Source organism: Gnatocerus cornutus, unplaced genomic scaffold (genome assembly GCF_029298725.1).
Source record: "Gnatocerus cornutus isolate USDA-ARS CGAHR unplaced genomic scaffold, icGnaCorn1.1 ctg00000023.1, whole genome shotgun sequence".
NCBI classification, from domain to species: Eukaryota; Metazoa; Arthropoda; class Insecta; order Coleoptera; family Tenebrionidae; genus Gnatocerus; species Gnatocerus cornutus.
The window spans coordinates 3,767,181-3,793,008 of record NW_028275375.1 but is presented as its reverse complement, the minus strand read 5'-3'; the positions used below and the strand labels follow the sequence as shown (position 1 = coordinate 3,793,008).

General features: G+C 32.0%; 2 protein-coding genes across 10 annotated transcripts in view; both read left to right on the top strand.

The window, feature by feature from the left end:
• Positions 1-1,761: 1,761 nt before the first annotated feature.
• Positions 1,762-20,141, top strand: LOC148166449 (proton channel OtopLc-like). Of its 2 annotated transcripts, none has more exons than XM_088048971.1 (7): positions 1,762-2,227; positions 7,641-7,832; positions 7,886-7,999; positions 12,478-12,701; positions 12,746-12,922; positions 12,981-13,141; positions 15,759-20,141. In XM_088048971.1, exons 1-7 carry the CDS (start codon positions 2,022-2,024, stop codon positions 16,911-16,913), a joined length of 2,229 nt encoding a protein of 742 aa, XP_087905097.1. In that variant the 5' UTR covers positions 1,762-2,021; the 3' UTR covers positions 16,914-20,141. The 2 variants fall into 2 exon arrangements, with proteins under 2 accessions (XP_087905097.1, XP_087905098.1); XM_088048972.1 differs by lacking the exon at positions 1,762-2,227 and adding an exon at positions 4,833-4,886.
• Positions 20,142-23,144: 3,003 nt separating this feature from the next.
• The window catches only part of LOC148166447 (proton channel OtopLc-like), a 49,405-nt gene continuing 46,721 nt past the window's right edge, over positions 23,145-25,828 (top strand). For all 8 annotated transcript variants that reach the window (XM_088048502.1, XM_088048506.1, XM_088048501.1 and 5 more), the window contains exon 1: positions 23,145-23,384. The gene's annotated coding sequence lies outside the window, so the exon portion shown is untranslated. The remainder of the gene's footprint in view (positions 23,385-25,828) is intronic.

Sequence of the window (25,828 nt, the reverse complement as noted above, 5' to 3'; positions counted from 1 at the left end):
GTTTTCATGCAGGAACAACAGTCTGAAGTACACGACCTGCTTAGATTACAAAGTTTCCAAAGCCTGCTTAGATTAGTCAGTCTCCAAATCCGGCTTCAATTTAGACAGATCAAGGCCTACTTAGATTAGACAGTATCCAAAGCTTGTTTAGATTAGACAGTCCAAAGCTTGCTTATATTAGGCAGTCGCAAGGCCTGTTTACATTAGACAGTCTTCAAAGCCTGCTTAGATTAGACAGTCTTCAAAGCCTACTTATATTAGACAGTCGCAAGACGATCTATTTAGAATTAAACAGTCTCCAAAGCCTCCTTAGATTAAACACTTCAAAGCTTGCTAGATTAGATTGTCTAAAAAAGCTGCTTAGATTATTAGGCAGTCTCCAAATCTCGATAACAATTAGTTTAGACAGTCCAAGACTTGCTTAGGTATATTAAACAATCGCAAGGCTTGCTTAGATTAGACAGTCTCCAAAGCCTGCTTAGATCGTTTCTAAATATGTATATCAACGATCACATGAATAGAAAGTATGAATTTTTAAAGAAATAAAAAATAAAAACGTACATAATATGTATTATACATACATAAATACATACATCGTATTTTTTATGCTTTTTTTAAAATATTTTGCATAAGAATACATATTAGTCAACAAATTTTGAAAAAAAAATGTACCAAAAAAGTGGAAATCTAAATCTTATTGTAATCTAAAGTAGAATGTTTTTTCGATTTTAAATTACAAACTTCTTGAGAAAAAGAGAGCAATTTTAAGAATTTTTATTTAAAGATCCACCCTTTCTTCGTAACAAAATGGAGAAATCGGATTAAAACCCAAAAAAGAATTTTGCCATTGGCTGGGATTATCTTTATCGTGTGTTTTTTGTTACAAAAATTTTTGACAATTTTTTCTCATCTTTCCTTAATTATTTTAAATTATTTTAGCATCTTTACGATTTCTTAGAATTCTGTAAAATTGCAGAGTATTTTAGATACATTCATTGGCTAGATGTTTCAAACTCTTTATTGGACGAATTTCTAAGCTAATTAAATCATGCACCAAATAGAATTACTTTATTGAATTTAATTCTTGATTTTTTATATGACATCTAAAATCTTTGACAATTTTTTTTCGTTTTTTTTTTAATTATTTAGAATTGTTTTAGCATCTTTAAGATTCTCTAGAATTCTGAAGATTGCAGAGTTTTTTAGAAGCATTTCAAAGTCTTTTCGAAAAATGTTTTAGGATCCATCGATTTGTTTAGATTAGTTTAGAGACTGTAAAGTCTTTGAGGTCCTTGGAAAGTTTGTAGGGACTTTAAGATCTTCTGGAATTCTGCGAGCTTCATTGAGAGCCTCTAAAATTATTTTAGATTTTTTAAGATTCATTTAGATCGTTAAGAATCCTGAAGATTTCTTTGAAAATTCTGGAAAACTGGAAGCTCGATTGCGATTTTCAAAAAGTAAAACAGTTCCAATACCTGAGGATCCTTTGAGTTTTTTTGAATCCTTTATGAATCGCCCATCCCCAATAAAAACCGCTCCATGAATGAACCCGTTACTACTTTACTAGAATCGCCTTCCATAAATCGTACAAAAGGTGACTCCACTGTGATGCAGCCCCCGATCGATGTCGCACCCTTTCACCTTCCAGCGCGTGGTCTCACCCCGCATCTCCTACCCTCTGGTGGTACACACCCCCTACTCCACGAAGGATGTATAGCTATGTCGTTGACTCCGCTGCAGCTTACACATAAAAGAGAGCCGAGCGTCAGTGGAGTGCGGACGGTGTCGGTGTTGGAAACGTTACGATGTAAGAGCTAAAATGCGTGAAATCTCGCACTGAATCTTATTGCACTTCTTAGAAGGAAGAGACGGATTTTATCGATTAGAAAAGTCTGAGTGATGTGAGTTGGAGTAACAGGATTCGACTGTAGTACCGTTTGGTACTACCAGGTCAAAGAAAAAAAGAAGAATGTTAAAGCGGAAGTGTGTGTTCGTCCGGGAATAATAAATCGATAATTACGATGGATGATAGCTCCCCGGATTTAAGTCTCAAGTTGAGACGGGGGTCCAGTGACTCCAGGGATTCCTTTTATATGGATTTCGATAAAGGAATTGATTCTGATATTGAGGAGATGGCAACTACTTCTGCCGCTGACCTCGGGGACACTACTGCCGATACCACGGCAACCCCCACCGCTCTGGGGCACGGGAAGACTGAGGGAGAAAGGTACGTGATTTAGTGTATCTGTTTACAGAAAATCCCACACTTTCGGATTAAATTGCTTCTTCGATCCGCCAGTTCTTGTTTCACCTTATAAGGACGAAAGAGATGCTAATAACGGAATTTGATATGATTTATAGGCTTGTTTCCTATTAGTTCTACATCTTGGAAATGACAACAATTTGAGCTTTTCTGAGCGGAAAATTATGTTTTTTTAACATGCTATTCGTCGGAATGTATATTTTACAAAAGCTTTCACACCCAAACCCAAATAAGCCAGGGGATAGAAAAACATAATTTATCGCTCCCCGTGCTTCCCATTTGTATCTTCTGGAAAAGAGAGATAACTAAGGAACATGTTGCGGTCCGAAATGCAATGAAAATACTCAGTTTTACCCCAAATCCACGTCGTATTTAGGGGTTGGGCTTGTTAATTAGTTGGAATGGTCAAATCGTGGATTCAGTAAATGAGGGCTGTTAGTACTAAAATTTGCTTTAATTAACTGAAATTGCGCGAAAACACGAAAGCTGTGTTTTCCATCAGAGCATTCGAGAGTTTTAAGACTTGGTGTAGTTAACAAACAGGTTCAAATCCAAATTTCGAAATTGTTTGGGAAAATTTTGGGTCGCTCCACAACAGATTTTTTTTTTTAAATTTGACATATTTGCTCTATAATTTTGCAGTTTAATTGGTGCAGTTGGCAAGCGGGTTCAAAGTAATAACTCCACCAAAATTTACTGTTTTAGCATCACACATTTTGAAATTATAGCGATTATAAGAAAGTTTAGGAAATTTTCGGGTAGTTCTTTAAAAGACATTTTTTAAAATTTGATGTATTTGTTCTACAATTTTGTAAATTAGTACAGTTAATAAATGGGTTCGAAGTAGAAACCCTACCAAATTTTACTCCTCTAGCTTTACAGATTTCAAAATTATAGCGTTTATAAGAAAGTTTTGGAAAATTGTCGACAGCTCTTAAAAAAAAAAAATTAAAAATTGGCTCTATGTGTCCTTATAATTTTGTAAGTTAGTACAGTTAATATACGGGTTCAAAGTAGTAACCTTACCAAATTTGACTCCTCTAGCGTCACACATTTCAAAATTATAGCGATTATAAAAAGGTTTTGGAAATTTTTGGATCGTTTTTTAAAAGAAAATTTGTAAAATTGAACGCATTTATGCTATAATTTTATAAGTTGGTATAGTTAATAAACGGGTTCAAAGAAGTAACCTTACCAAATTTTACTCCTCTAGCAATACATATTTCAAAATTATAGCGATCATAAGAAAGTTTTGAAAATTTTTATTTCGTCCTTCAAAAAAAATTGTAAAATTTTACTTATTTGTCCTATAATTTTGCAAGTTGGTATAGTTAATACACAGGCTTAAAGTAGTAATCTTTCTAAATTTTACTTTTCTAGCATTACACATTTCGAAATTATAGCGTTCAAACGAAAGTTTTGTAAATTTTTAGATAGTCCTTTTAAAAAAAATTCAAATTTGAAGTATTTATCCTATAATTTTGTAAGTTGGTACAGTTAATAAACGGGTTCAAAGAAGTAACGTTACCAAACTTTACTAACGTAAAGTAAAGTAAAGTTTTGGAAATTTTTGGATCGACTTAAAAAAAAAATAAAATTGGACGCCTTTATCCAATAATTTTGTAAGTAGGTACAGTTAATAAACAGGTTCAAAGTAGTAACTTTACCGAATTTTATTTCTGTAGCATGACACATTTTGAAATTATAGCGTTCATAAAAATGTTTTGGAAATCTTTGGATCAACCTTTAAAAGAAAATTTGTAAAATTTGAGGCGTTTTTCCTATAATTTTGTAAGTTGGTGTAGTTAATAAAGAGGTTCAATTGAGTAACCGTACTAAATTTTATTCTTTTAGCTTCACACATTTCGAAATTATAGCGTTTATAAGAAACTTAAAAAAAAATAGAAAATTTTACGTCTTTATTCTATGGTTCTTTAAATTTTATTCTGAAATTATAGCAATAGTACAAAGCTTCTTTTCCAACCGATTTAGTTCTTTTAGCTTATCGCTTATCATTACGGCCCTTTTATAGTCTCTTCTAGCCTTTCCGTTCCCGATAAATAACTCGCTATATTTTATAGTAAATGGCGCAGAACGCCGATAATTCCCGTCATAAACGTGTCACCCGTCACCCTCTGCAGCGACGACCGTTCCCTGACCTATTGATTCCTCTCTTTTGAAAACCAATTGTTTACTTTCATTTCGCAATGAATTTCCCTCGTGAAAACTCGAAAGTAAATCCTTTTTAATAGGATAAACTTTTTCCACCTAAACCAGTTTTAGCAACTTACCCTTTCCGCCCTTTCTGTTCAATGAATTATGTTAAAGTTCGCTGACCCTATAATCGCAACTTGTAGTAACATTTTCCACCCCGACTTTTTCCACTGGAAAGAATATAATTGCATGCTCTGAGAGCTTCCGAACAAAAAGTGGAATTCTTTACACGTGGTCGAGGACTTAAAGCTTCATTATTTGCCACCGCATGTGGGAAACAATTCGCTCACTTTTAATGATTTGATTTAACTCAATGGAATAATTGCCTCATCAGGTTTAGTTACCCTTCAGTTTGTCTAGGGCCGCGATGGAACGACATGGTTAACCCGCACGTCGAAGGCCATTAAAGGTAACAATAGTTTTTATATACAGCAGCTGACAATTTCGGAGAGTTCTTTTTCTTTACTATTTTTAACACGGAAATAATTTGTTGGACACATGTGGCTTGGTCTTCGAGTGCTTTCATTTAAATTTAGGTTCTTCTAAAGAGGAAATTACTACGACATCTGCACGATGGAAGTTTTTTGTTACTTTTAGAGCCTCTGAAACAGATTTGCGACCGAAAAAATTGGAGTTTTTGAAGTTTTGTCATCTAAACCGCTCTTATCTTAATTTATTAAAAAAAAATCAAGGAGCTGAGTTTCTTAAGGCCTGTAACTCTGATAATTTTAATGTTATGGTAATCAAATGTGGGGATGTTACTAATTTAGACTTGATTATTGGCTGCTCCAAATTTTAAAATTATAGAGCGAAATGGACTGATTTTATAGATTTTTTTATATTTTGCTGAATCGAAAATCAAAAAATTTTTTTTAGCGATATAACTTTGACAATTCTGATGCTATGGGTATCAAATTTGGGGAGGTTACCAATTTGGATTTAGTTAGTTTTTGTGCCAAACTTCAAAACTGTAAGTCAAATAAAATAAATTTTGGACTTTTTATTCTGAAGGAGAATCGAAAAAACCAATATTGAAGCTTGTAATTTTGGCAATTTTAACGGTATCGCAATCACATTGGAGGAGGTTTCTTATTTGGACTTACTTATAAACCGTGTCAAATTTCAAAATTATAGAGTAAAAAGGACGGATTTTACAGAATTTTTCATTATTTTATTGAATCGAAAACCGACTTTTTTTTATTAACGGTATAACTTTGACAATTCTGATGCTATGAGTATCAAATTTGCGGAGGTTACTAATTTGGATTTAGTTAGTATTTGTACCAAATTTTAAAATTGTAAGTCAAATAAGATAAATTTTGGACTTTTTATCCTGAAGAAGAATCGAAGAAACAAATACTGTAGCTTGTAACTTTGGCAATTTTAAAGATATCGCAATCAAATTTGGGGAGGTTACTGATTTTGACTTAGTTATAAACTGTGTCAAATTTAAAAATTATACAGCAAAAAGAATTGATTTTGTAGTTTTTTTTTATATTTTGCTTAATCGAAAACCAATTTTTTTTTATTAACTGTGTAACTCGGACAATTTTAATACTATAGTAACCAAACTTGGGGAGGTTACTAATTTGGATTTTTTTATAAACTGTATTAAATTTCAGAATTATAGGGGGAAATGGATTGATTTTATAGTTTTTTATAAATATTTTGTTGAATCGAAAACCGATTTTTTGTATTAACGGTATAACTTTGACCATTCTGATGCTATGGGTATCAAATTTGGGGAGGTTACTAATTTGGACTTAGTTATAAGCTGTACCAAATTTCAAAAATTTTAGAGCAAAAACGACTGATTGTATATATTTTTTTATATTTAGTTGAATCGAAAACATATTTTTTTTATTAACAATGTAACTCTGCCAATTTTAACGTTATAGTAACCAAATTTGGGAAGATTACTAACTTGGACTTGGTTATTAATTGTACCAAATTTCTTAATTTTAAAGCAAAAGCGACAAATTTTTTTGAAATATGTTTCTTTTGGAGAAACGACAACCATTTTTTTTTAACGGTGTAACTCCTACAATTTTAACGCTATGGTAATCAAATTTGAAGAGGTTACTAATTTAGACTTTATCATAAACTGTACTAATTTTCAAAATTGTAAAGTAAAAAAGGCGAATTTTATAGAAATTCTTGTATTTTGTAAAATTAAAAACTGATTTTTTTTAATAGCGGTGTAACTCTAACAATTGTAACACTATAGTAACAAAATTAGGGGAGGTTACTAACTTGGACTTAGTTATTAAGTCTACCTAATTTTAAAATTATAAAGCAGAAAAGACTAATTTTATATATTTTTTTTATATTTTGCTGAATAGAAAACTAATTTTTTTTATTAACGGTGTAACTCTGGCAATTTCAACGCTATGGTAATCAAATTTTAGAAGGTTACTAATTTCGACTTAGTTATAAACTATACCAAATTTCAAAATTATCAAGCAGAAGGGACTGATTTTACAAATTTTTGTTTCTTTAGAAAAGATAAAACTGAGAAAAATATTTATTACTGGTGTAACTCCGTCAATTTTAACGCCAAAGCAATCAAATGTGGGGAAGTTACTAATTTCGAGTTGCATATTAACTCCGTTAAATTGCAAAATTGTAAGTCAAACAACATAAATTGAGGAAATTTTATTCTGAAGATAAACTCTGACAATTGTAACACCACTCAATCATCATTATCTGGGGATTTTTTTCTAGTTTTTTTCTCAAAATTTTGACGTTTTGGAGAAAACAAGATGCAGATTTAGAATCGGCAGTAAAAGGCCAATTAGAGCCGCCACTCATTAAAACTATCCTCGAGTTCTAAAATCGGAAATCTACCGCGTTTTCTTTTATTTGACTTTACAATTAATCGCCAATTGTCTTCTTGGTGCAAATGATCAGCGTTTGTTCTCGCTCGAGAGTGAACGCTTCAATTAAGGGCTTCATCCTTTGTCTCCCCAAACATTACCAGTAACAAATAAGGGATGTTTATCTGTCATTCCAACTGCCACGTTTCCTAAAATAGCACCAACTCAAACTGTTATGTTATTGATTACATTCAATTCAACTCGTGTCATTCCTATCTTTCCCTCATAAATCCCGACTACCATTGGGGCGCAACACGACTTTTCATTAATTGTCATTTTATTTGCAGTTGGCCGACGATCCCTCCCCAAAACATGAGCGGGGGCAGTCGAAGCAGTGCACTTGGGGGTGGTGACCCTCTTCTGCCGTCTCCAGCATCCCCTTCTGCTGTCATAGTATCACCAGAAACGTTGAGTCATCACTCTTCTCCTTCGAAATCCTCTAAACCAACCGCACATGTTCACATAGCCTCGCCCCCGAAGTAACACGAAGACGACGTCGAAATTTTCATAGTCATAAATTATCCCGTTTCAGGATTCTGTCACCTGGCCCCTTAGCCGTCGCTCCATACGGCTACCATCACCAGTTTCCCGTGATGAGACGACTTTCCCGGGCCGAAAAACAGATAGAATGGAGGCAACTGGGGGCGTAAGTTTAATTAGACACGAATTAAGAGATACAGTTCTGTTTACGGGTCATTGTTGGAGTCTTAAACTGATTAGACTCACGAGGGTTGTCTTGAGATATTGATTTTTCCGGTGCGCGGATCTCCCCTTCAAGAGTACGAAAGCGACGTGTTGTTGAGTGTGTCGGCAATAATTTCAATCATCTTTGAATATGCGAGGACACGAACTTGGGGGGGCGATAAAGTTCAGATGTGTTTCTCGGACTGTTTTTTAGCACGGTTCGCATGAGCTATTCGCGTCCATAAAAACGGAAGTGGATTCGCGGAAATGGACCTTTTTATAACACACCACTGGCGACTTTTATGAAATTCTATATATTTTAGTGGTCCAAAAATAAAAAGCGAGGGCCGCGGAAAAATGAGGTCCACCGAAATCCGAGGGCCACCACGTTTCCATCTATAAAATGGACCTTCTTAACACACCACTGGCGATTTTTATCGATAATTAACTCTTGTAAATTCTCGCTACACTAAAAATTTTTGCCTTTTGCTTCATAATTAACCGTTGGATCTTGCTAAAAACTTATTATAGCTTGCGAATACAGCCTTCAAAATTGTCTGTCCAACAGAAATCGTCATTTTGGATCAAATATAAGTGGTTTTTTTTGTATTTTTTTTTGTTTTTTTGCACATTTCTGCTAATTTCTCCATAATTAACCGAAGAATCTTGCTAAAAATCACTATTTAATGTAGTTCAACTTCTTCTCTGCGAATACAGCCTTCAAAACAGTCTGTCGATGTCAGAAATCGTTATTTCGCTTCAAATATGTGATTTTTCAAATTTTTTTTTTCTTTTTATGCTCATTTCTGTCGAGATCTCCATAATTAACTTTTGGATCTTGCTAAAAAAATCTATTTTATGTACGTATTTTGATCTTTACTTTGCGAATACAGCATTTAAAATCGATAGCCGAAATCGTCGTTTTGCTTTAAATATAAGTAATTTTTTGGTTTTAATGCACATTTCTGCCAATTTCTCTATAATTTACCTCTATTTTGCAAATACAGTCTTCAAAACTGCCTGTCTCTAACAGAAATCGTCGTTTTGCTTCAAATATACGTAGTTTTTCAACGAATTTTTTGGTTTTCTTGCACATTTTTTCAGATTTCATCATAATTCACCGTTGGATCTTGCTAAAAACTTTTTATTTAATGTATTTTGTCCTTTAGTTTGCAAATTCAGCTTTCAAAACCGTCTGTCTATAACAGAAACAGTCATGTTGCTTTAAATACAAGTAATTTTTCGATGAGTTTTTTGGTTTTTATCCACATTTCATGCGATTTTTTTATGATTAATTTTATATATTAAAGTGCTTCAAAAATAAAAAACGGGGACCGCGAAAAAATGAGGTTCCATCCATAAAATGAATCTTTTTAACACACCACTGGCGAATTTTATTGATAATAATCTCCTATAAATTCCCCAAGTATTCGCGCATTTTCGCCATACTGAAAAATTTCGCTTTTTCCTTCATAATTAATCGTTGGATCTGTCTATTACAGAAATCGTGAATTTGGTTCAATTATAAGTGATTTTTTGACATTTTTTTTCAGTTTTTCTGCACATTTCTGCCAACTTTTTCATAATTAACCGTTGAATCTCAAAATTTGAATTGAACCATTGACAATTGAATCTCAAAATTTTAGAACATGGAATACAGATTTTAGAAAAATTTATTTTAGGACGAACCAAAAATTTTCTACTTTTTTTTTATTCAAATTCGTATTTTTGTAATTTTTTAACTTATGGCAATTAAATTTGGGGAAGTTACTACTTTTAAAGTCTTTATTAACTGTGCCAAAATGCAAAATTTTAGAACATGGAATTCAGATTTTAGAAAATTGTATTTTAGACCGAACCAAGATTTTTTAACTTTTTTTATTAAAATTTGTATTTTTGTTAGTTTTTATCTTTTGGCAATGAAATTTACGGAGGTTACTATTTTTAAAGTCATAATTAACTGTGCCAAAGTGCAAAATTTTAGAACAATGAATACACATTTTATAAAAATTTATTTTAGGACGAACCAAAAATTTTCTACTTTTTTTATTAAAATTCGTATTTTTGTTAGTTTTTAACTTATGGCAATTATATTGGAGGAGGTTAATACTTTTAAAGTTTTTATTAACTGTGCCAAAGTGCAAAATTTTAAAACATGGAATTCAGATTTTAGAAAATTTCATTTTAGGACGATCAAAAAATTTTCAACTTTTTTTTATTAAAATTTGTATTTTTGTTAGTTTTTAACTTAAGGCAATGAAATTTGGGGAGATTACTACTTTTAAAATCATTATTAACTGTGTCAAAGTGCAAAATTTTAGAACATGGAATACAAATTTTAGAAAATTTTATTTTAAGACGAACCAAAAATTTTCGGCTTTTTTTTTATTAAAATTTGAATTTTTCTTAGTTTTTAACTTATGGCTATAAAATTTTGGGAGATTACTACTTTTAAAGTCATAATTAACTGTGCCAAAGCGCAAAATTTTAGAACATGGAATACAGATTTTAGAAAAATTTATTTTAGGACGAACCAAAAATTTTCTACTTTTTTTTTATTCAAATTCGTATTTTTGTAATTTTTTAACTTATGGCAATTAAATTTGGGGAAGTTATTACTTTTAAAGTCTTTATTAACTGTGCCAAAATGCAAAATTTTGGAACATGGAATTCAGATTTTAGAAAATTTTATTTTAGACCGAACCAAAAATTTTTAACTTTTTTTATTAAAATTTGCATTTTTGTTAGTTTTTAACTTTTGGCATTGAAATTTAGAGAGGTTACTATTTTTAAAGTCATAATTAACTGTGCCAAAGTGCAAAATTTTAGAACATGGAATACAAATTTTATAAAAATTTATTTTAGGACGAACCAAAGATTTTATACTTTTTTATTAAAATTCGTATTTTTGTTAGTTTTTAACTTATGGCAATTAAATTGGAGAAGGTTAATAATTTTAAAGTTTTTATTAACTGTGCCAAAGTGCAAAATTTTAGAACATGGAATTCAGATTTTAGAAAATTTTATTTTAGAACGATCAAAAATTTTCAACTTTTTTTTATTAAAATTTGTATTTTTGTTAGTTTTTAACTTAAGGCAATGAAATTTGGGGAGATTACTACTTTTAAAATCATTATTAACTGTGTCAAAGCGCAAAATTTTAGAACATGGAATACAGATTTTAGAAAATTTTATTTTAGGATGAACCAAATATTTTCTACTTTTTTATTAAAATTAGTATTTTTGTTAGTTTTTAACTTATGGCAATGAAATTTGGGGAGGTTTCTACTTCTAAAGTCTTTATTAACTTTGTCAAAGTGCAAAATTTTAGAACATGGAATACAGATTTTAGAAAATTGTATTTTAGAACGAATAAAAAATTTACAACTTTTTGGTTTTCATACACATTTCTGCCAATTTCTCGATAATTTACCGTTTCATCTTGCTAAAAACTTCCTATATAATGTATTTTTAACTCTATTTTGCAAATACAGTTTTCAAAACTGTCTGTCTGTAACAGAAATCGTCGTTTTGCTTCAAATATACGTAATTTTTCAACAAATTTTTAGTTTTTTGCACATTTTTCCAGATTTCTCCATAATTCACAGTTGGATTTTGCTAAAAACTCACTATTTAATGTAGTTCAACCTCTTCTCTGCGAATACAGGCTTCAAAACCGTCTGTCGATGTCGGAAATCGTCATTTTGCTTCAAATATGTGATTTTTCACATTTTTTATTCTTTTCATGGACATTTTTGTCGATATCTGCATAATTAACCGTTGGATCTTGCTAAAAAATTCTATTTTATGTATTTCGACCTCTACTTTGCAAATACAGCCTTCAAAATCGTCTGTGGATAGCAGAAATCTTTGTTTTGCTTCAAATAAAATTAATTTTTTGATTTTCATGGACATTTTTGCCAATTTCTCCTTAATTTACCGTTCCATCGTGCTAAAAACTTCCTATATAATGTATTTTAGCCACTATTTTGCAAATTCAGTCTTCAAAACTGTCTGTCTATAACAGAAGTCGTCGATTTGCTTTAAATAATACGTAATTTTTCAACAAATTTTTTGTTTTTTTTTGCACATTTTTCCAGAGTGCTCCAAAAATAAAAAACGGGGGCCGCGAAAATATGAGATCCATTGAAATCCGAGGGCCACCACGTTTCCATCCATAAAATGGACCTTTTTAACACACCACTGGCGACTTTTATTGATAATAAACTCCTATAAATTCCCCAAGTTTTCGCGCATTTCTCGCCACACTGAAAATTTCATGCATAAAACAATCTTCCATTTAAAGAGGCGCAACCCTCATATTGCAAGAGACAAGCTTGGAAGGCAATTCCGCCGCTTATTAAAACCGATCCGTTACCTCCACGTTTTTCCTCTGCAGCAATTACGATTTAAATTTCCAGGTTGATTGCTCTATTGCAGGGACGCTTTGGCGACGACTTTGTCAGCGCTGTACGGGAAATTGCTGGTGGTGATGGGAACGGCGTTTCCGATGGCGGAAGTGATTTCAACTTATATTCCTCCGTCGTTCTACGAAGCCTACTATCTTTATCTCTACATCGGCAGTATGTTCTTCCTCCTATACATGTACACAGTGCTGCTCCGAGACAAAAGGAAGAGAAAACGCGAACTCAAAGCCAACAACAGTAAGACAAAGAATGTAAATGATCGGTGTAACCTTTCCTTGCAGAAACTTCCAAAAGCGAGAACGAAGAGAGCATAACGGACGAATCCGATAATGATACAGGGGAAACCAGCGGCGATACTGCCAGCTCTCAGATGTACAATCGACCGCGGAGGGCGTCTTTAGCGGCGGTCACCAAGCAGAACCATTATGGGAGCTTTTATCTCCGCATGGGGGCTGTCGGTAATGATTCAACTCAAACAAGAGGCTAGTTTTCGACGTGCTAAACGTGTCTTTGCAGCTTTTGGAATCGGAAGCATGATTTACTCAGGGCTGGAATTTGGACAATACTTTGAACTTGAAAGGGACACCAAATGCCACAACGTCTTATTGGCGTTGACGCCGGCCACTAGGATGGCGTTTATTTTTATACAAATGTATTTCATCTTTTTGAATAACGAGGTAAGCACCGTGACGCCCTCACTGGCGGTCTCGCGGAAGCTCTTTATTGATTTTCAAGCGCTCTCTGTTGGCTGAGGAATGCAAAGGGCGAGTTTTTTGAACTTCAAGTAAATTTTTGACGATTTCTCTATAATTAACCGTCCATTCTTGCTGAAAACTTACTATTTGATGTATTTCAAGCTCTTCTTTGCGAATTCAGCCTTCAAAATCGTCTGTCGATAGCAAAAATCGTCACTTTCCTTCAAATCTAAGTGATTTTTCCACGATTTTTTTGGTTTACATGCACATTGTTGTCGATTTCTTTATAATTAACATAATAATAAAAATTTTAGAAAATTTTATTTTAAACCAAACCAAAAACTTTTTTTGATTAAAATTCGTATTTTTGTTAGTTTTAAAGTTATGACAATGAAATTTTGGGAGGTTACTACTTCTAAAGCGTTTATTAACTGTGCCAAAGTGCAAAAGTTTAGATCAAGAAATACAGATTTAAGAAAATTTTATTTTAGGACGAACCAAAAATTTTTAACTTTTTTTTATTAAAATTCAAATTTTTGTTAGTTTTTAACTTATGGCAATGAAATTTGGGGAAGTTACTACTTTTCACGTCTTTATTAATTGGGCCAAAGTAAAAAATTTTAGAACATCGAATTCAGATTTAGAAAATTTTATTTTAGGACCAACCAAAAATTTTCAACTTTTTTTTATTAAAATTCGAATTTTTGTTAGTTTTTAACTTATGGCAATGGAATTTGGGGAAGTTACTACTTTTCACGTCTTTATTAATTGGGCCAAAGTGAAAAATTTTAGAACATCGAATTCAGATTTTAGAAAATTTTATTTTAGGACTAACCAAAAATTTTCAACTTTTTTTTATTAAAATTCGTATTTTTGTTAGTTCTTAACTTATAGTAATGAAATTTGAAGAGGTTACTAATTTTAAAGTCTTTATTAACTGTACCAAAATGCAAAATTTTAGAACATGGAATACAGATTTTAGAAAATTTTATTTTAGGACGAACCAAAAATTTTCAACTTTTTTTTATTAAAATTTGTATTTTTGTTAGTTTTTAAGTTATGACAATGAAATTTGAGAAAGTTATTACTTTTAAAGTGTTTATTAACTGTGCCAAAGAGCAAAAGTTTAGAACAGGAAGTACAGATTTTAGAAAATTTTATTATTTTAGGACGAACGAAAAACTTTCTACTTTTTTTTATTAAAATTCGTATTTTTGTTAGTTTTTATTTTATGGCAATAAAATTTGGGGAGGTTTTTACTTTTTAAGTCTTTATTAACTGTGGCTAATGTGCAAAATTTTAGAACATGAAATACAGATTTTAGAAAATTTTATTTTAAGACGAATCAAAAATTTTCAACTATTTTTGATTAAAATTTATATTTTTGTTGGTTTTTAACTTATAGCAGTGAAACTAGGGGAGGTTACTACTTCTAAAGTCATTATTAACTGTGCCAAAGTGCAAAATTTTAAAACATAAAATACAGATTATAGAAAATTTCATTTTAGGGCGAACCAAAAATTTTCAGTTTTTTTTATTAAAATTTGTATCTTTGTTAGTATTCAAGTTATGACAATGAAATTTGGGGAGGTTACTAATTTTAAAGTTTTTATTAACTGTGCCAAAGTGTAAAACTTTAGAACAAAAATAAATATTTTAGAAAATTTGATTTTAAACCGAACCAAAAATTTTCAACTCTTTTTTATTAAAATTCGTATTTTTGTTAGTTTTTAAGTTATGACAATGAAATTTGAGGAAGTTATTACTTTTAAATTGTTTATTAACTGTGCCAAAGCGCAAAAGTTTAGAACAGGAAGTACAGATTTTAGAAAATTTTATTTTAGGACGAACGAAAAACATTCTACTTTTTTTATTAAAATTCGTTTTTTTGTTAGTTTTTAACTTATGGCAATAAAATTTAGGGAGGTTTCTACTTTTAAAGTCTTTATGAACTGAGCCAAAGTGCAAAATTTTAGAACATGAAATTTAAATTTTAGAAAATTTTATTTTAGGACGGACGAAAAACTTTCAACTTTCATGCACTTTTTTCTTGAATTTTTTTATGATTAACCAATTGTTGGATCTTGCCAAAAACTTTCTATGATATGTATTTCGACCTCTATGTTTCGAAAACAGAGTTTAAAATCGTCTGTCGATAGCAAAAATCGTCATTTTGCTTAAAAAAAAAGTGTATCATTGACGATTTTTTGGTTTTCATGCACATTACTCCCAATTTCTACATAATTAACCATTGAATCTTGCTAAAAACTCACCATTTGATGTATTTCAACTTTTTTTTGCGAATGCAGCTTTCAAAACTCTCTGCCTATATCAAAAATCGTCATTTTGCTTCAGGTATAAGTGATCTTTTGACGAGTTTTGTGGATTTTTACCGATTTCTCCAGTAACTGTTAGATTTACTACAAATAGGTTTGAGATGGCCCTTCAAAGGGAGCATTGTATAGGGCGGTTTTGGGGCTCAGTTATTAATTTGAGCAAGGCGACCTTGACGTTTTTTTCCCTTTTTTGCTACAAAAGTGTTTTCGGTGGATAGAGAAAAAAAGCCAGAAAAATATTGTGATTCTCAAATTTTTTGCAGCAAATGCGAGTGTACCGCCACAAAGTCGCTGCCCGATTCGGCCTGATGCACATGATCGGCACGAACCTCTCGGTCTGGCTGAACGTGTTGGTCCAAGAAACGAAGCACGAAATCCTCACGTTCTACAACCCCGAGAACAACTCGCTGCGGATCTCCCATAGAATTCCGTACAAAAGTAACATTTTGGGCCTTCCCGCCGTCCCCATGGACCATCCTCCAGAGGCCCACGGCCATCACATCATCGCCAGAGGTCTCAAAGGCCCACACCACCTGTACGAGTGTCGACGCACGAACATTATCGGTTCGTTGGTGCAGGATGCGTCGCCGTTTCTATTTCCTTGTACAATAGAATACAGTTTGATTTGTGCGGCTATTTTGTACGTAATGTGGAAGAACATATCGAAGTTGCCATTGAGTAGCAACAAGAAGGTTGATCTGTCGGCGTACAAAAGGAGTCCTCATCATTATTCCGTTGATTGTGCTCGCGCGCACAAAGGACTCTTCGTCGGGATTTTGCTCCTCGTGTTAACAATCATATCTTTGATTTTATTCTTCGTGTTGATATCGCGGTCGGAATTCGTCGGTTTGGCTGTCATCGAAGTGAACATTTGCGAGTTGACGTTGTACGGTTTGACCACTCTCGCGGCTGTTTTGGGGATGTGGCAGGTCCGCCAACTTAAATACGACGGCACTAAGAATCTCCAACTAGATAACATCCTTTTGATCGGCGCCCAAACTGGAATGTTCATTTATAGCACGTTCACAATCATCGGTGGCCAATTCACCATACAAAGAAACACTGTTCTGGTGTTGGTCACCGCTCTGGCGTCACTCCTCCAGACCACTTGTCAGACTATTTTTATTCTCGACGCGTCGAGAAGGAGTTGCGTGACCCCAGAGCAGATCCGCCGAAAGCCAGGAAGACAAATTGTTACTTTTCTTTTGGTTACAAACTTGGCGATGTGGGCCATTAATACTCTTGAGAAATCGCGAGCGGAATCGCATCCGATTCAATTACACTTTTACGGGTTGTGGGCTTGGACTATTATCACTCACGTCTCTATGCCCTTGGCGATTTTTTACCGATTTCACTCGACCGTTTGCTTGTGCGAAATTTGGAAACGCGCCTATAAAATCAAACCGACGTACATGTAGCCAGCGGTGGTTGCTTTCGGATCCTTTAAGACTGAATTGGCTGTCGGTGGAGGCAGAATGTTCGTTTGTCCATGTCGTTGTGATGTCGCACTGGAGGAGCAAGCGAAGTACTAGATAAAACACGTTTTTCGGACTAGTTCGATAAAGTGGCTATTAAAATATCACTGGGGCAGAGAGGAAAACACAGTTTTAGCGACGCTTAAAGCCTCTCAAACTTTTTTATACGAGACCGAAAAAGTACACCAACGTTCAAAAGTCTTGCACCTTCTCCATTTTAAACAAAACTGGAAATTACATGCTTTTCAATTAGTCAGCTTTTTTTTTATCTTAAATTAGATAAAAATTTCTAGACATAAACTTCACTAACACAAAAAATCAAATATTTTTAATTTTTTGTTTTAAATTCGTATCTTTGGTAGTTTTTTTAGTTATGAGAACAAAACTTGGGGAAGCTCCTACTTCTAAAGTGTTTATTAACTGTGCCAAAGTGCAGAATTTTGGAACAAGAAATACAGATTTTAGAAAATTTTATTTTTGGACGAACCAAAAATTTTCAGCTTTTTGTTAATAAAATTTGTATTTTTGTTCGTTTTTAAGTTATGACAATTATACTTGGGGAGGTTACTACTTCTAAAGTTTTTAATAACTGTGCCAAAGTGCAAAATTTTGAATCAAGAAATAGAGTTTTTAGATTTTTTTTTTAGGACGATCCAAAAACCTTCAACTTTTTATTAATAAAGTTCGTATTTTTGTTGGCTTTTAAGTTATGACAATGAAATTTGGGAAGGTTACTAATTCTAAAGTCTTCATTAACTGTGTCAAAGTGCAAAATTTTAGAACAAGAAAAACAGATTTTAGAAAATTTTATTTTTGGACGAACCAAAAATTTTCAGCTTTCTTTATAAAAATTCGCATTTTTGTTAGTTTTTAAGTTATGACAATGAAATTTGGGGAGGTTACTACCTTTAAAGTCTTTATTAACTGTACCAAAGTCCAGAATTTTAGAACAAGAAATAAAGATTTTAGAAAATTTTATTTTAGGACGAACTAAAAACCTTCAACTTTTTATTAATAAAATTTGTATTTTTGTTGGTTCTCAAGTCATGACAATGAAATTTTGGAAGGTTACTAATTCTAAAGTTTTTATTGACTGTGTCAAAATGCAACATTTTAGAACAAGAAATACAGATTTTAGAAAATTTTATTTTTGGACGAACCAAAAATGTTTAGCTTTTTATTAATAAAATTCGTATTTTTGTTAGTTTTTAAGTTATGACAATGAAATTTGGGGAGGTTACTATCTTTAAAGTCTTTATTAACAGTGCCAAAGTGCAAAATTTTAGAACATGGAATACAGATTTTAGAAAATTTTATTTTGGGACGAATCAAAAACTTTTAACTTTTTTATATTAAAACTCGTATCTTTGTTATTTTTTAGCTTATGGCAATGAAATTTGGGGAAGTTACTACTTTTAAAGTGTTTATTAAGTGTACCAAAGTGCATAATTTTAGAACAAAAACTACAAATTTGAGAAAATTTTATTTTAGGGCGAACCAAAAACTTTCAACTTTTTATTAGTAAAATTAGTGTATTTGTCAGTTTTTAAGTTATCACAACGAAATTTGAGTAGGTTACTACTTTTAAAGTGTTAATTACCTGTGGCAAATTGCAAAATTTTGGAACAAATAGAAATTTTAGAAAATTTTCTTTTAAGAAGAACCAAAAACTTTCTACTTTTTATTATTAAAATTCGTATTTTTGTTAGTTTTTAAGTTATGACAATGAAATTTGAGTGAGTTACTATTTCTAAAGTCTTCATTGACTGTGCCAAAGTGCAAAATTTTAGAACTCAAAATACAGATTTTATAAAATTATTAAAGTTATAATTATGCTCAGATTAAAATTTTAATATTTATCATCGTTTTAATAAAAGGGTGCAAGATTTTTAAACGTTAGTGTAGTTGTTAAATTACTACTGAGACAGAGAGGAGAGTACAGTACTAACAAAGCTTAAATTGTCTCTTTTTTCGTACTAGTCAGATAAAGTAGTTATTAAAGTACTACTGAGACAAAACGAAAATTCTTGATCGTAATTATGGTTAAAAAGAATTTTCATAGAAGCACTAGCGAATCTCAAATTCTTTCGATTTTTTTCAAACTTTTGTTTGGACTAGTCCGATAAAGTAGCTGTTACGGTACTCCTGAAGCAAGGAAAACCTAAACCAGTGCGACTTTTGGCGACGCAAATCTTATCTAGTTTCAAGTAACGTGTAAGTTGTCTTTAATTAAATCTTGTATTTTATGACAGTGTATTAAGAGTGTATATTACATAACTTTGTAGTTGCAAGACTTCAGGGAAATTGGATATGCGAAATCCACTACTGCATATTTTCACGGATTTTTTGCTACATATCCCCCAAGCGATCTATTCTAACCTAAGTAGTCATATTATCCTCCTCGTCACTTAAATGTAATTTTTGATTGGTTACTAAGACTGTCCGGATGTAATGTTCAGTTTTTCGGCCTGGGAGAGTTTTCTCCGCCGCCTAATGTAACAATGATGAGTTGCCATAAATCATATTAATGGCTCAAAGGAAATAGTTTAGTGTGTTCGATACAAAGGAAAGCTGAAACGGAACGTAATAGCCAAGTTAGTAGTCTAGAAACAGTTTGATCAATTCGAACAGGGTGAATAAATTCATAACAATAATTTTGTGGAACATGAAATCGTATTTTCATATTAGTCCTTCATATCATCGCTTTGACCTTTTTACACACAATTTACACACGTTTTTATAAGAATTTACAAGTCCGTCTTCCACAAAGTACAAATTGAAGATCCACAGTCCACTTAGTGTAAGATTCTCACCAATTCCACCAATTTTGCTCAACTGCTTTGATCCTCTCGCTACAACGAGATTTTTGTTAAAACTTTCTGTTGTTGATCTCGTTGATCCTTTGTTATGTACAAATTCGGGGAACAATATTTAGTAGTCTAGATGTTAAAGTGTGTTTACCAAAAATTATTATTGGTGCCAATCAAATGCTTATTATGTTTTGTGCCATATTAATTATAAATTTATTTGAGAATTGTAAATAATTTATTCGTTATGGATTTACAATTTTATTGTATATAGCTATCATTTTATTTATTTATTACATGTTAATTTTAATTGCAAGTTATATACTGAATGTATGGTAATAAAATAAAATATTGCGCAATTTTACAGAGATTTATTTCTTCCGGTACATGACACAATTCTTCTACTCTTTCAATTTCACAAAGTGCTAATAAAATTTGCTGCCTCGACAGCATACAAATGTGTTTGAATCCTAAAAATGTCGCAAAATTGATTTTCTTGATGTTAATTGATGTTTTGGAAAAGGCATGAAGTTCAAGGGTTCAAGGGCGATGTTTAATCATCAGCGTAATAAGAAAATCTGAGGGCTATTTATAGAGAATATACAGAAAATCCGTACAAAAACAAGGAAGAATTTGAAGACAGTGACGAGAATCTATGAGATTAAAAAAAGTAGAAAATTCAAGTTGAGGAGAATAAAAATAAATTTAAAAAAAATGTAGAGAACCCAAAGAAAATTTAATAATTATTTTGCAGTCTAGAAAACTCCTGAGAAAATGTAGAAAATTTAAAGTAAAGTATGTATCAAGGTAAGTCTACAAAAAATCTCTAAAATAAATTTAAAAAATTTATAAAAAAATTGAGAATCCTAGAAAATTTAATAGTTCTACCCAGATTCTGTAGAATTATTTAATTTATTCATTTTTTAATTTCCAATTGATGTTAATTTAAAATAATTTCAGGAAACGTTAATCAATTTGCGAATATCCCAGAGAATAGTTAAAATTAATATTTCAGGTCTCAGATTTAAGTTTCAAAGTTTTTAAAATCCGTCCCTGTCGTTCTAAAATTTTGAAATTTAAAGCAGTTAATTAGCCACTCAAAGGTAGCAAGTTTTTCAAATTTTATTACTCTGGCATTAAAATTGCTAAAATTACAGAGCCGAAAACAAATTATTAATAATCTTTAGCCTTTTTCATCAATAAAAATTTCTAGTCCCCGCCATTAAAAAAATTTGAGATTTAGAACACTCAATTAACCACTCAAAAGTAGCAAGTTCCACAAATTTAATTACGCTCGCATTGAAACTTACAAAATTACAGGGCCGAATGCAAAATATTGTAAATTTTTGGCCCATTCTATAAATAAAATTTTCTAAAATTTGTCCCTGTGGCTCTAAAATTTTGAGATTTAGAACAGTGAATTACCTACTACAAAGTAGCAAGTTCCCTAAATTTTATTACGCTGGCATTAAAACTACTAAAATTATTAGGCAAAATGTAAAATATTGCAAATTTTTGGTCCATTCTATAATTAAAAATTTCTAAAAATCCGTCCCTGTTGTTCTAAAATTATGAAATTTAAAACAGTTAAGTTGCCATTAAAAAGTAGCATGTTCGTCAAATTTTATTACGATGGCATTAAAATTACCAAAATTACAGGGCCAAGTGCAAAATATTGAGAATTTTTTGGCCCATTCTATAAATAAAATTTTTAAAATTTGTCCCTGTCGTTCTAAAATTTTGAGTTTTAGAACAGTGAATTAGACATTTAAAAGTAGCAAGTTCCCCCAAGTGGTATTACTCTGGCATTAAATCAAAATTACTGAGCGAAATGTAAAATATTGGAAATTTTTGGGTCATTTTATAAAATAAAAAATTTTTAAAATCCGTCTCTGTCGTTCTAAAATTTTACAATTTAAAACAGTTAATCAGCTATTAAACAGTAGCAAGTTCGTCAAATTTCATTACGTTGGCATTAAAACTGCAAAAACTACAGGGCTAAATGCGCAATATTAGAAAATTTTGATCTATTTGATCAATAAAAATTTTTAAAATCTGTGTCTGTGGCTCTAAAATTTTGAGATTTAGAGCAGTCAATTATTCACTCAAAAGTAGCAAGTTCCATAAATTTCATTACGTTGGCATTCAAACTACCAAAATTACAGAGCCGAATGCAAAATATTGGAAATTTTTGGTTCATTGTATAAATAAATAAAACAAAATTAAAATTTGTCCCTGTAGCTCTGAAATTTTGAGATTTAAAACACGAAATTAGCCAATTAAAAGTAGCAAGTTCCACAAATTTTATTACGCTGGCATTAAAAGTAAGAAAATTACAGAGCCAAATGCACAATTTGAAAAATTTTGGTCCATTCTATAAATGAAAATTTCTAAAATCTCTCTGTGTGGCTCTAAAATTTTGAGATTTAAAACAGTAAATTAGCCACTCAAAAGTAGCAACTTCCATAAATTTTATTACGCTGGCATTAAAACTACCAAAATTACATAGCCGAATGTAAAATATTGGAAGTTTTTGATCCATTCTAAAAATAAAAATAAATTTTTCTAAAATTCGTAGTTCAAAAAATTTTGAAATTTAGAACAATTAAATTAGCCACTCGTTTCCCAAATTTTATTACGCTGGCATTAAAACTGCCAAAATTGCAGAGTGAAATGTAAAATATTGGAAATTTTTGGCCCATTCTAAAATGAAAATTTCTAAAATTAAATTAAATTAAGAACAGCATTCGACACGAATTTAAAATACTAAAAGATCTAAAGAGATTGAACAATAAATTTAAGAAATCTAAAAAATAAAATAAAAAACATTTAGAAAACCCAAAAATTTTGTATTTTTTCTTGCACATTTTCCGCTCTTTAATTACAACTAACACACGCGTCGTGCTAAAAAAGCCAACATGCGGTCAATACGACCGGAAAGCCAGCAAAATCTTGATGAGCACCCGGAAACCGGCCGCTCGCAGGCAAAGAAACGTCTGCATCATTTAGTACGAGTTGATAGTTTCCGGGTTTTATAGTTCGAACCTCCATATAAAGCTACAAGAGCCACAGAGCCGCTGATACGAAAAACAAAGAACCGGATGCTATTGACGTCCACAATTCAAAAATACTTTTTTGATGCTTGGATAAAAATATCGTCAATAAAATGACACCCATCGAACTACAATAACTCAAGTCATGGAACAACTGTACCGAACCCTATTAAAAAATTTACATTGGAAACGGGAAGATGGAATTAGAGGGGGTGGATGGTCCATGGTATATATGATACGATACGCAAGGGTCCTCAGTTGAACCCCCAAGCCAAGTCACGTGATACAAACAGTAGTAGGGGGAAACCAAAACACTAAAACGCATTCTACAGTCACCAACGCAATGCAACGTTGAGTATAGTAATTTCAGAGTTAGGTGCGGTAACACGCGAGCTTTTATAAATTTCACGCAAAAACACTCAAATTTTAATAAAAGCAAAGTATACATATCGACCAACATATCGCTTCGTCTCAAAAACAGAAAACTCGAACTTGCAAGAACTGGACCTCTTCGGATGGGCACTGATTGGAATTAACGCCGGAAATATGGGGTGGTGAGTTCAATAATTTTTTTATTAACGCCATAAAAAGTCACAATTTTACATTACACTTGTGTAGATATTCCTAATTAATTACCGCTAATTAATTAAAAAAGAACTGAGCTTCAGATTAGTTGAAACAACCCCTGAAATTTGCAACGCAAAAGCGCTCAATTTGTTTAACTTTTCCCTCTTGTTTTGAATCGGACTTTTTTCGTAAGGGTAGTAGTGGAGTTCGATCGGCGTCGACGGCGTCCCGATGCTTCTTTGTTCACTTACAGAACAGGTGTTTGGAGGGGATAAACGACCCCTAAGGTTGCCGCATTAAATGCATTTCCGCATTTATTGCGCGTCATCTTCGAACGAAATTGAAGTGCACTTCTTTTTGAAATCTAAAGTTCATTTGTTGCTAAAATCTAATTACTGGAGACATGGCTATATCGGGAGCACTTGATGCGTTATAATTTGGTACGCGGACTTGAGGGGTGTTGGAGCACTAGGGACGGAAATAGCCACCCTTCTCTTGGAACAGATTCAGGCGTGTAATACGTGACTAAAAATCAAAAGATATGGTGGAACTTTGTGGATAGTTTGGGTGCGAGATTATACTGCGTGATGACCCAGTTTGGGCCATCCCTTGGATAATGGAGAGATTTTCCGGGGCTGGTTGGCTTATTTACCGCCATCCTTTGAATAGAAGAAGCATCCCTCTGCTTAGATTTTTTTAACCTCAAAAAATTTTAATTCTGTACATTTAGAGATGATTTTTATCAATCTTCAAAATTCTATAAATGAAAATTTCTAAAATCCGTCCCTGTAGTTGTAAAAATTTGAAATTTAAGGCAGTTAATTATCCATTCAAAGATAGTAAGTTTCCCAAACTTTATTACGCTCGCATTAAAATTGCCAAAATTACAAGGCTGAATGCAAAATATTAAAAATGTTTGGTCGATTCGATAAATGAAAATTTTTAAAATTCGTCTCTGTCACTCTAAAATTTTGAGATTTAAAACAGTAAATTTGGCACTCAAAAATAGCAAGTTCCACAAATTTTATTGTGCTGGCATTAAAACTACCAGAATTATAGAGCAAAATGCAAAATTTTGGAAATCTTTGGCCCATTTTAAAAATAAAAATTTCTAAAATCCGTCTCTGGCGTTCAAAAATTGTAAAATTTGAAACAGTTAATTAGCGACTCAAAGGTTGCAAGTTCCCCAATTTTCATTAGGCTTGCATTAAAACTGCCAAAATTACAGGGTCGAATGCAGAATATTGGAAATTTTTAGCCCATTTTATAAATAAAAATTTCTAAAATTCGTCTCGGTCGTTTTAAAATTTTGAGTTTTAGAACAGTGAATTAACGACTTAAAAGTAGTAACTTCCACAAATTTCATTGCGCTAGCATTAAAACTACCAAAATTAGAGGGCCGATTGCTAAATATGGGAAATTTTTGGTTCATTCTATAAATGAAAAATTCTAAAATTTGTCCCCGTTATTCAAAAAGTTTGAGATTTGAAAGAGTTAAATAGCCATTGAAAGATAGCAAGTTCCTTAAATTCCATTACGCTAGCATTAAAACTGCCAAAATTACAGACCAGAATGCAAAATTTTGGAAATCATTGGCCCATTCTAAAAATGAAAATTTTTAAAATCCGTCCCTGGCGTTCTAAAATTGTGAAATTTAAAACTGTAAATTAGCGACTTAAAGTTAGCAAGTTCCTCAAATTTCATTATGCTGGCATTAAAACTGCCAAAATTACAGAGCCGAAATATTGGAAATTTTTGGTCCATTCTATAAATAAAATTTTCTAAAATTTGTCCCTGTGGCTTTAAAATTTTGAGATTTAGAACAGTGAAATAACAATTTAAAAGTAGCAAATTCCACAAATTTCATTACGCTAGCATTAGAACTACTAAAATTACAGGGTCGAATGCAAAAAATTGGAAATCTGTGGTTCATTCTATGATTGAAAATTTCTAAAATTTGTCCCCGTTATTCAAAAAGTTTGAGATTTGAAACAGTTAAATAGACACTCAAAAGTAACAGACTCGCCAAATTTCATTACGCTGACATTGAAACTACCAAAGTAATAGGGCAAAATGCAAACTTTTGGAAATTATTGATCTATTCTAAAAATGAAAATTTCTAAAATCCGTCCCTAGCGTTCTAAAATTGTAAAATTTGAATCAGTTAATTAGCGACTCAAAGGTTGCAAGTTCCCCAATTTTCATTGGGCTTGCATTAAAACTGCCAAAATTACAGGGTCGAATGTAGAATATTGGAAATTTTTGGCCCATTGTATAAATAAAACTTTCTAAAATTCGTCTCTGTCGCTCAAAGATTTTGAGATTTAGAACAGTGAAATAACAACTTATAAGTAGCAAATTCCACAAATTTCATTACGCTAGCATTAGAACTACTAAAATTTCAGGGTCGAATGCAAAAAATTGGAAATCT

What these genes read in the sequence shown, in the direction of transcription:
- LOC148166449 (XM_088048971.1), top strand. Translation starts at nt 2,022, where the DNA reads ATGGATGATAGCTCCCCGGATTTAAGTCTCAAGTTGAGACGGGGGTCC. An exon ending in GAATGGAGGCAACTGGGGGC is followed by an intron (nt 8,000 to 12,477) that starts GTAAGTTTAATT and finishes GCTCTATTGCAG; the next exon opens with GGACGCTTTGGCGACGACTT. An exon ending in TCATCTTTTTGAATAACGAG is followed by an intron (nt 13,142 to 15,758) that starts GTAAGCACCGTG and finishes AATTTTTTGCAG; the next exon opens with CAAATGCGAGTGTACCGCCA.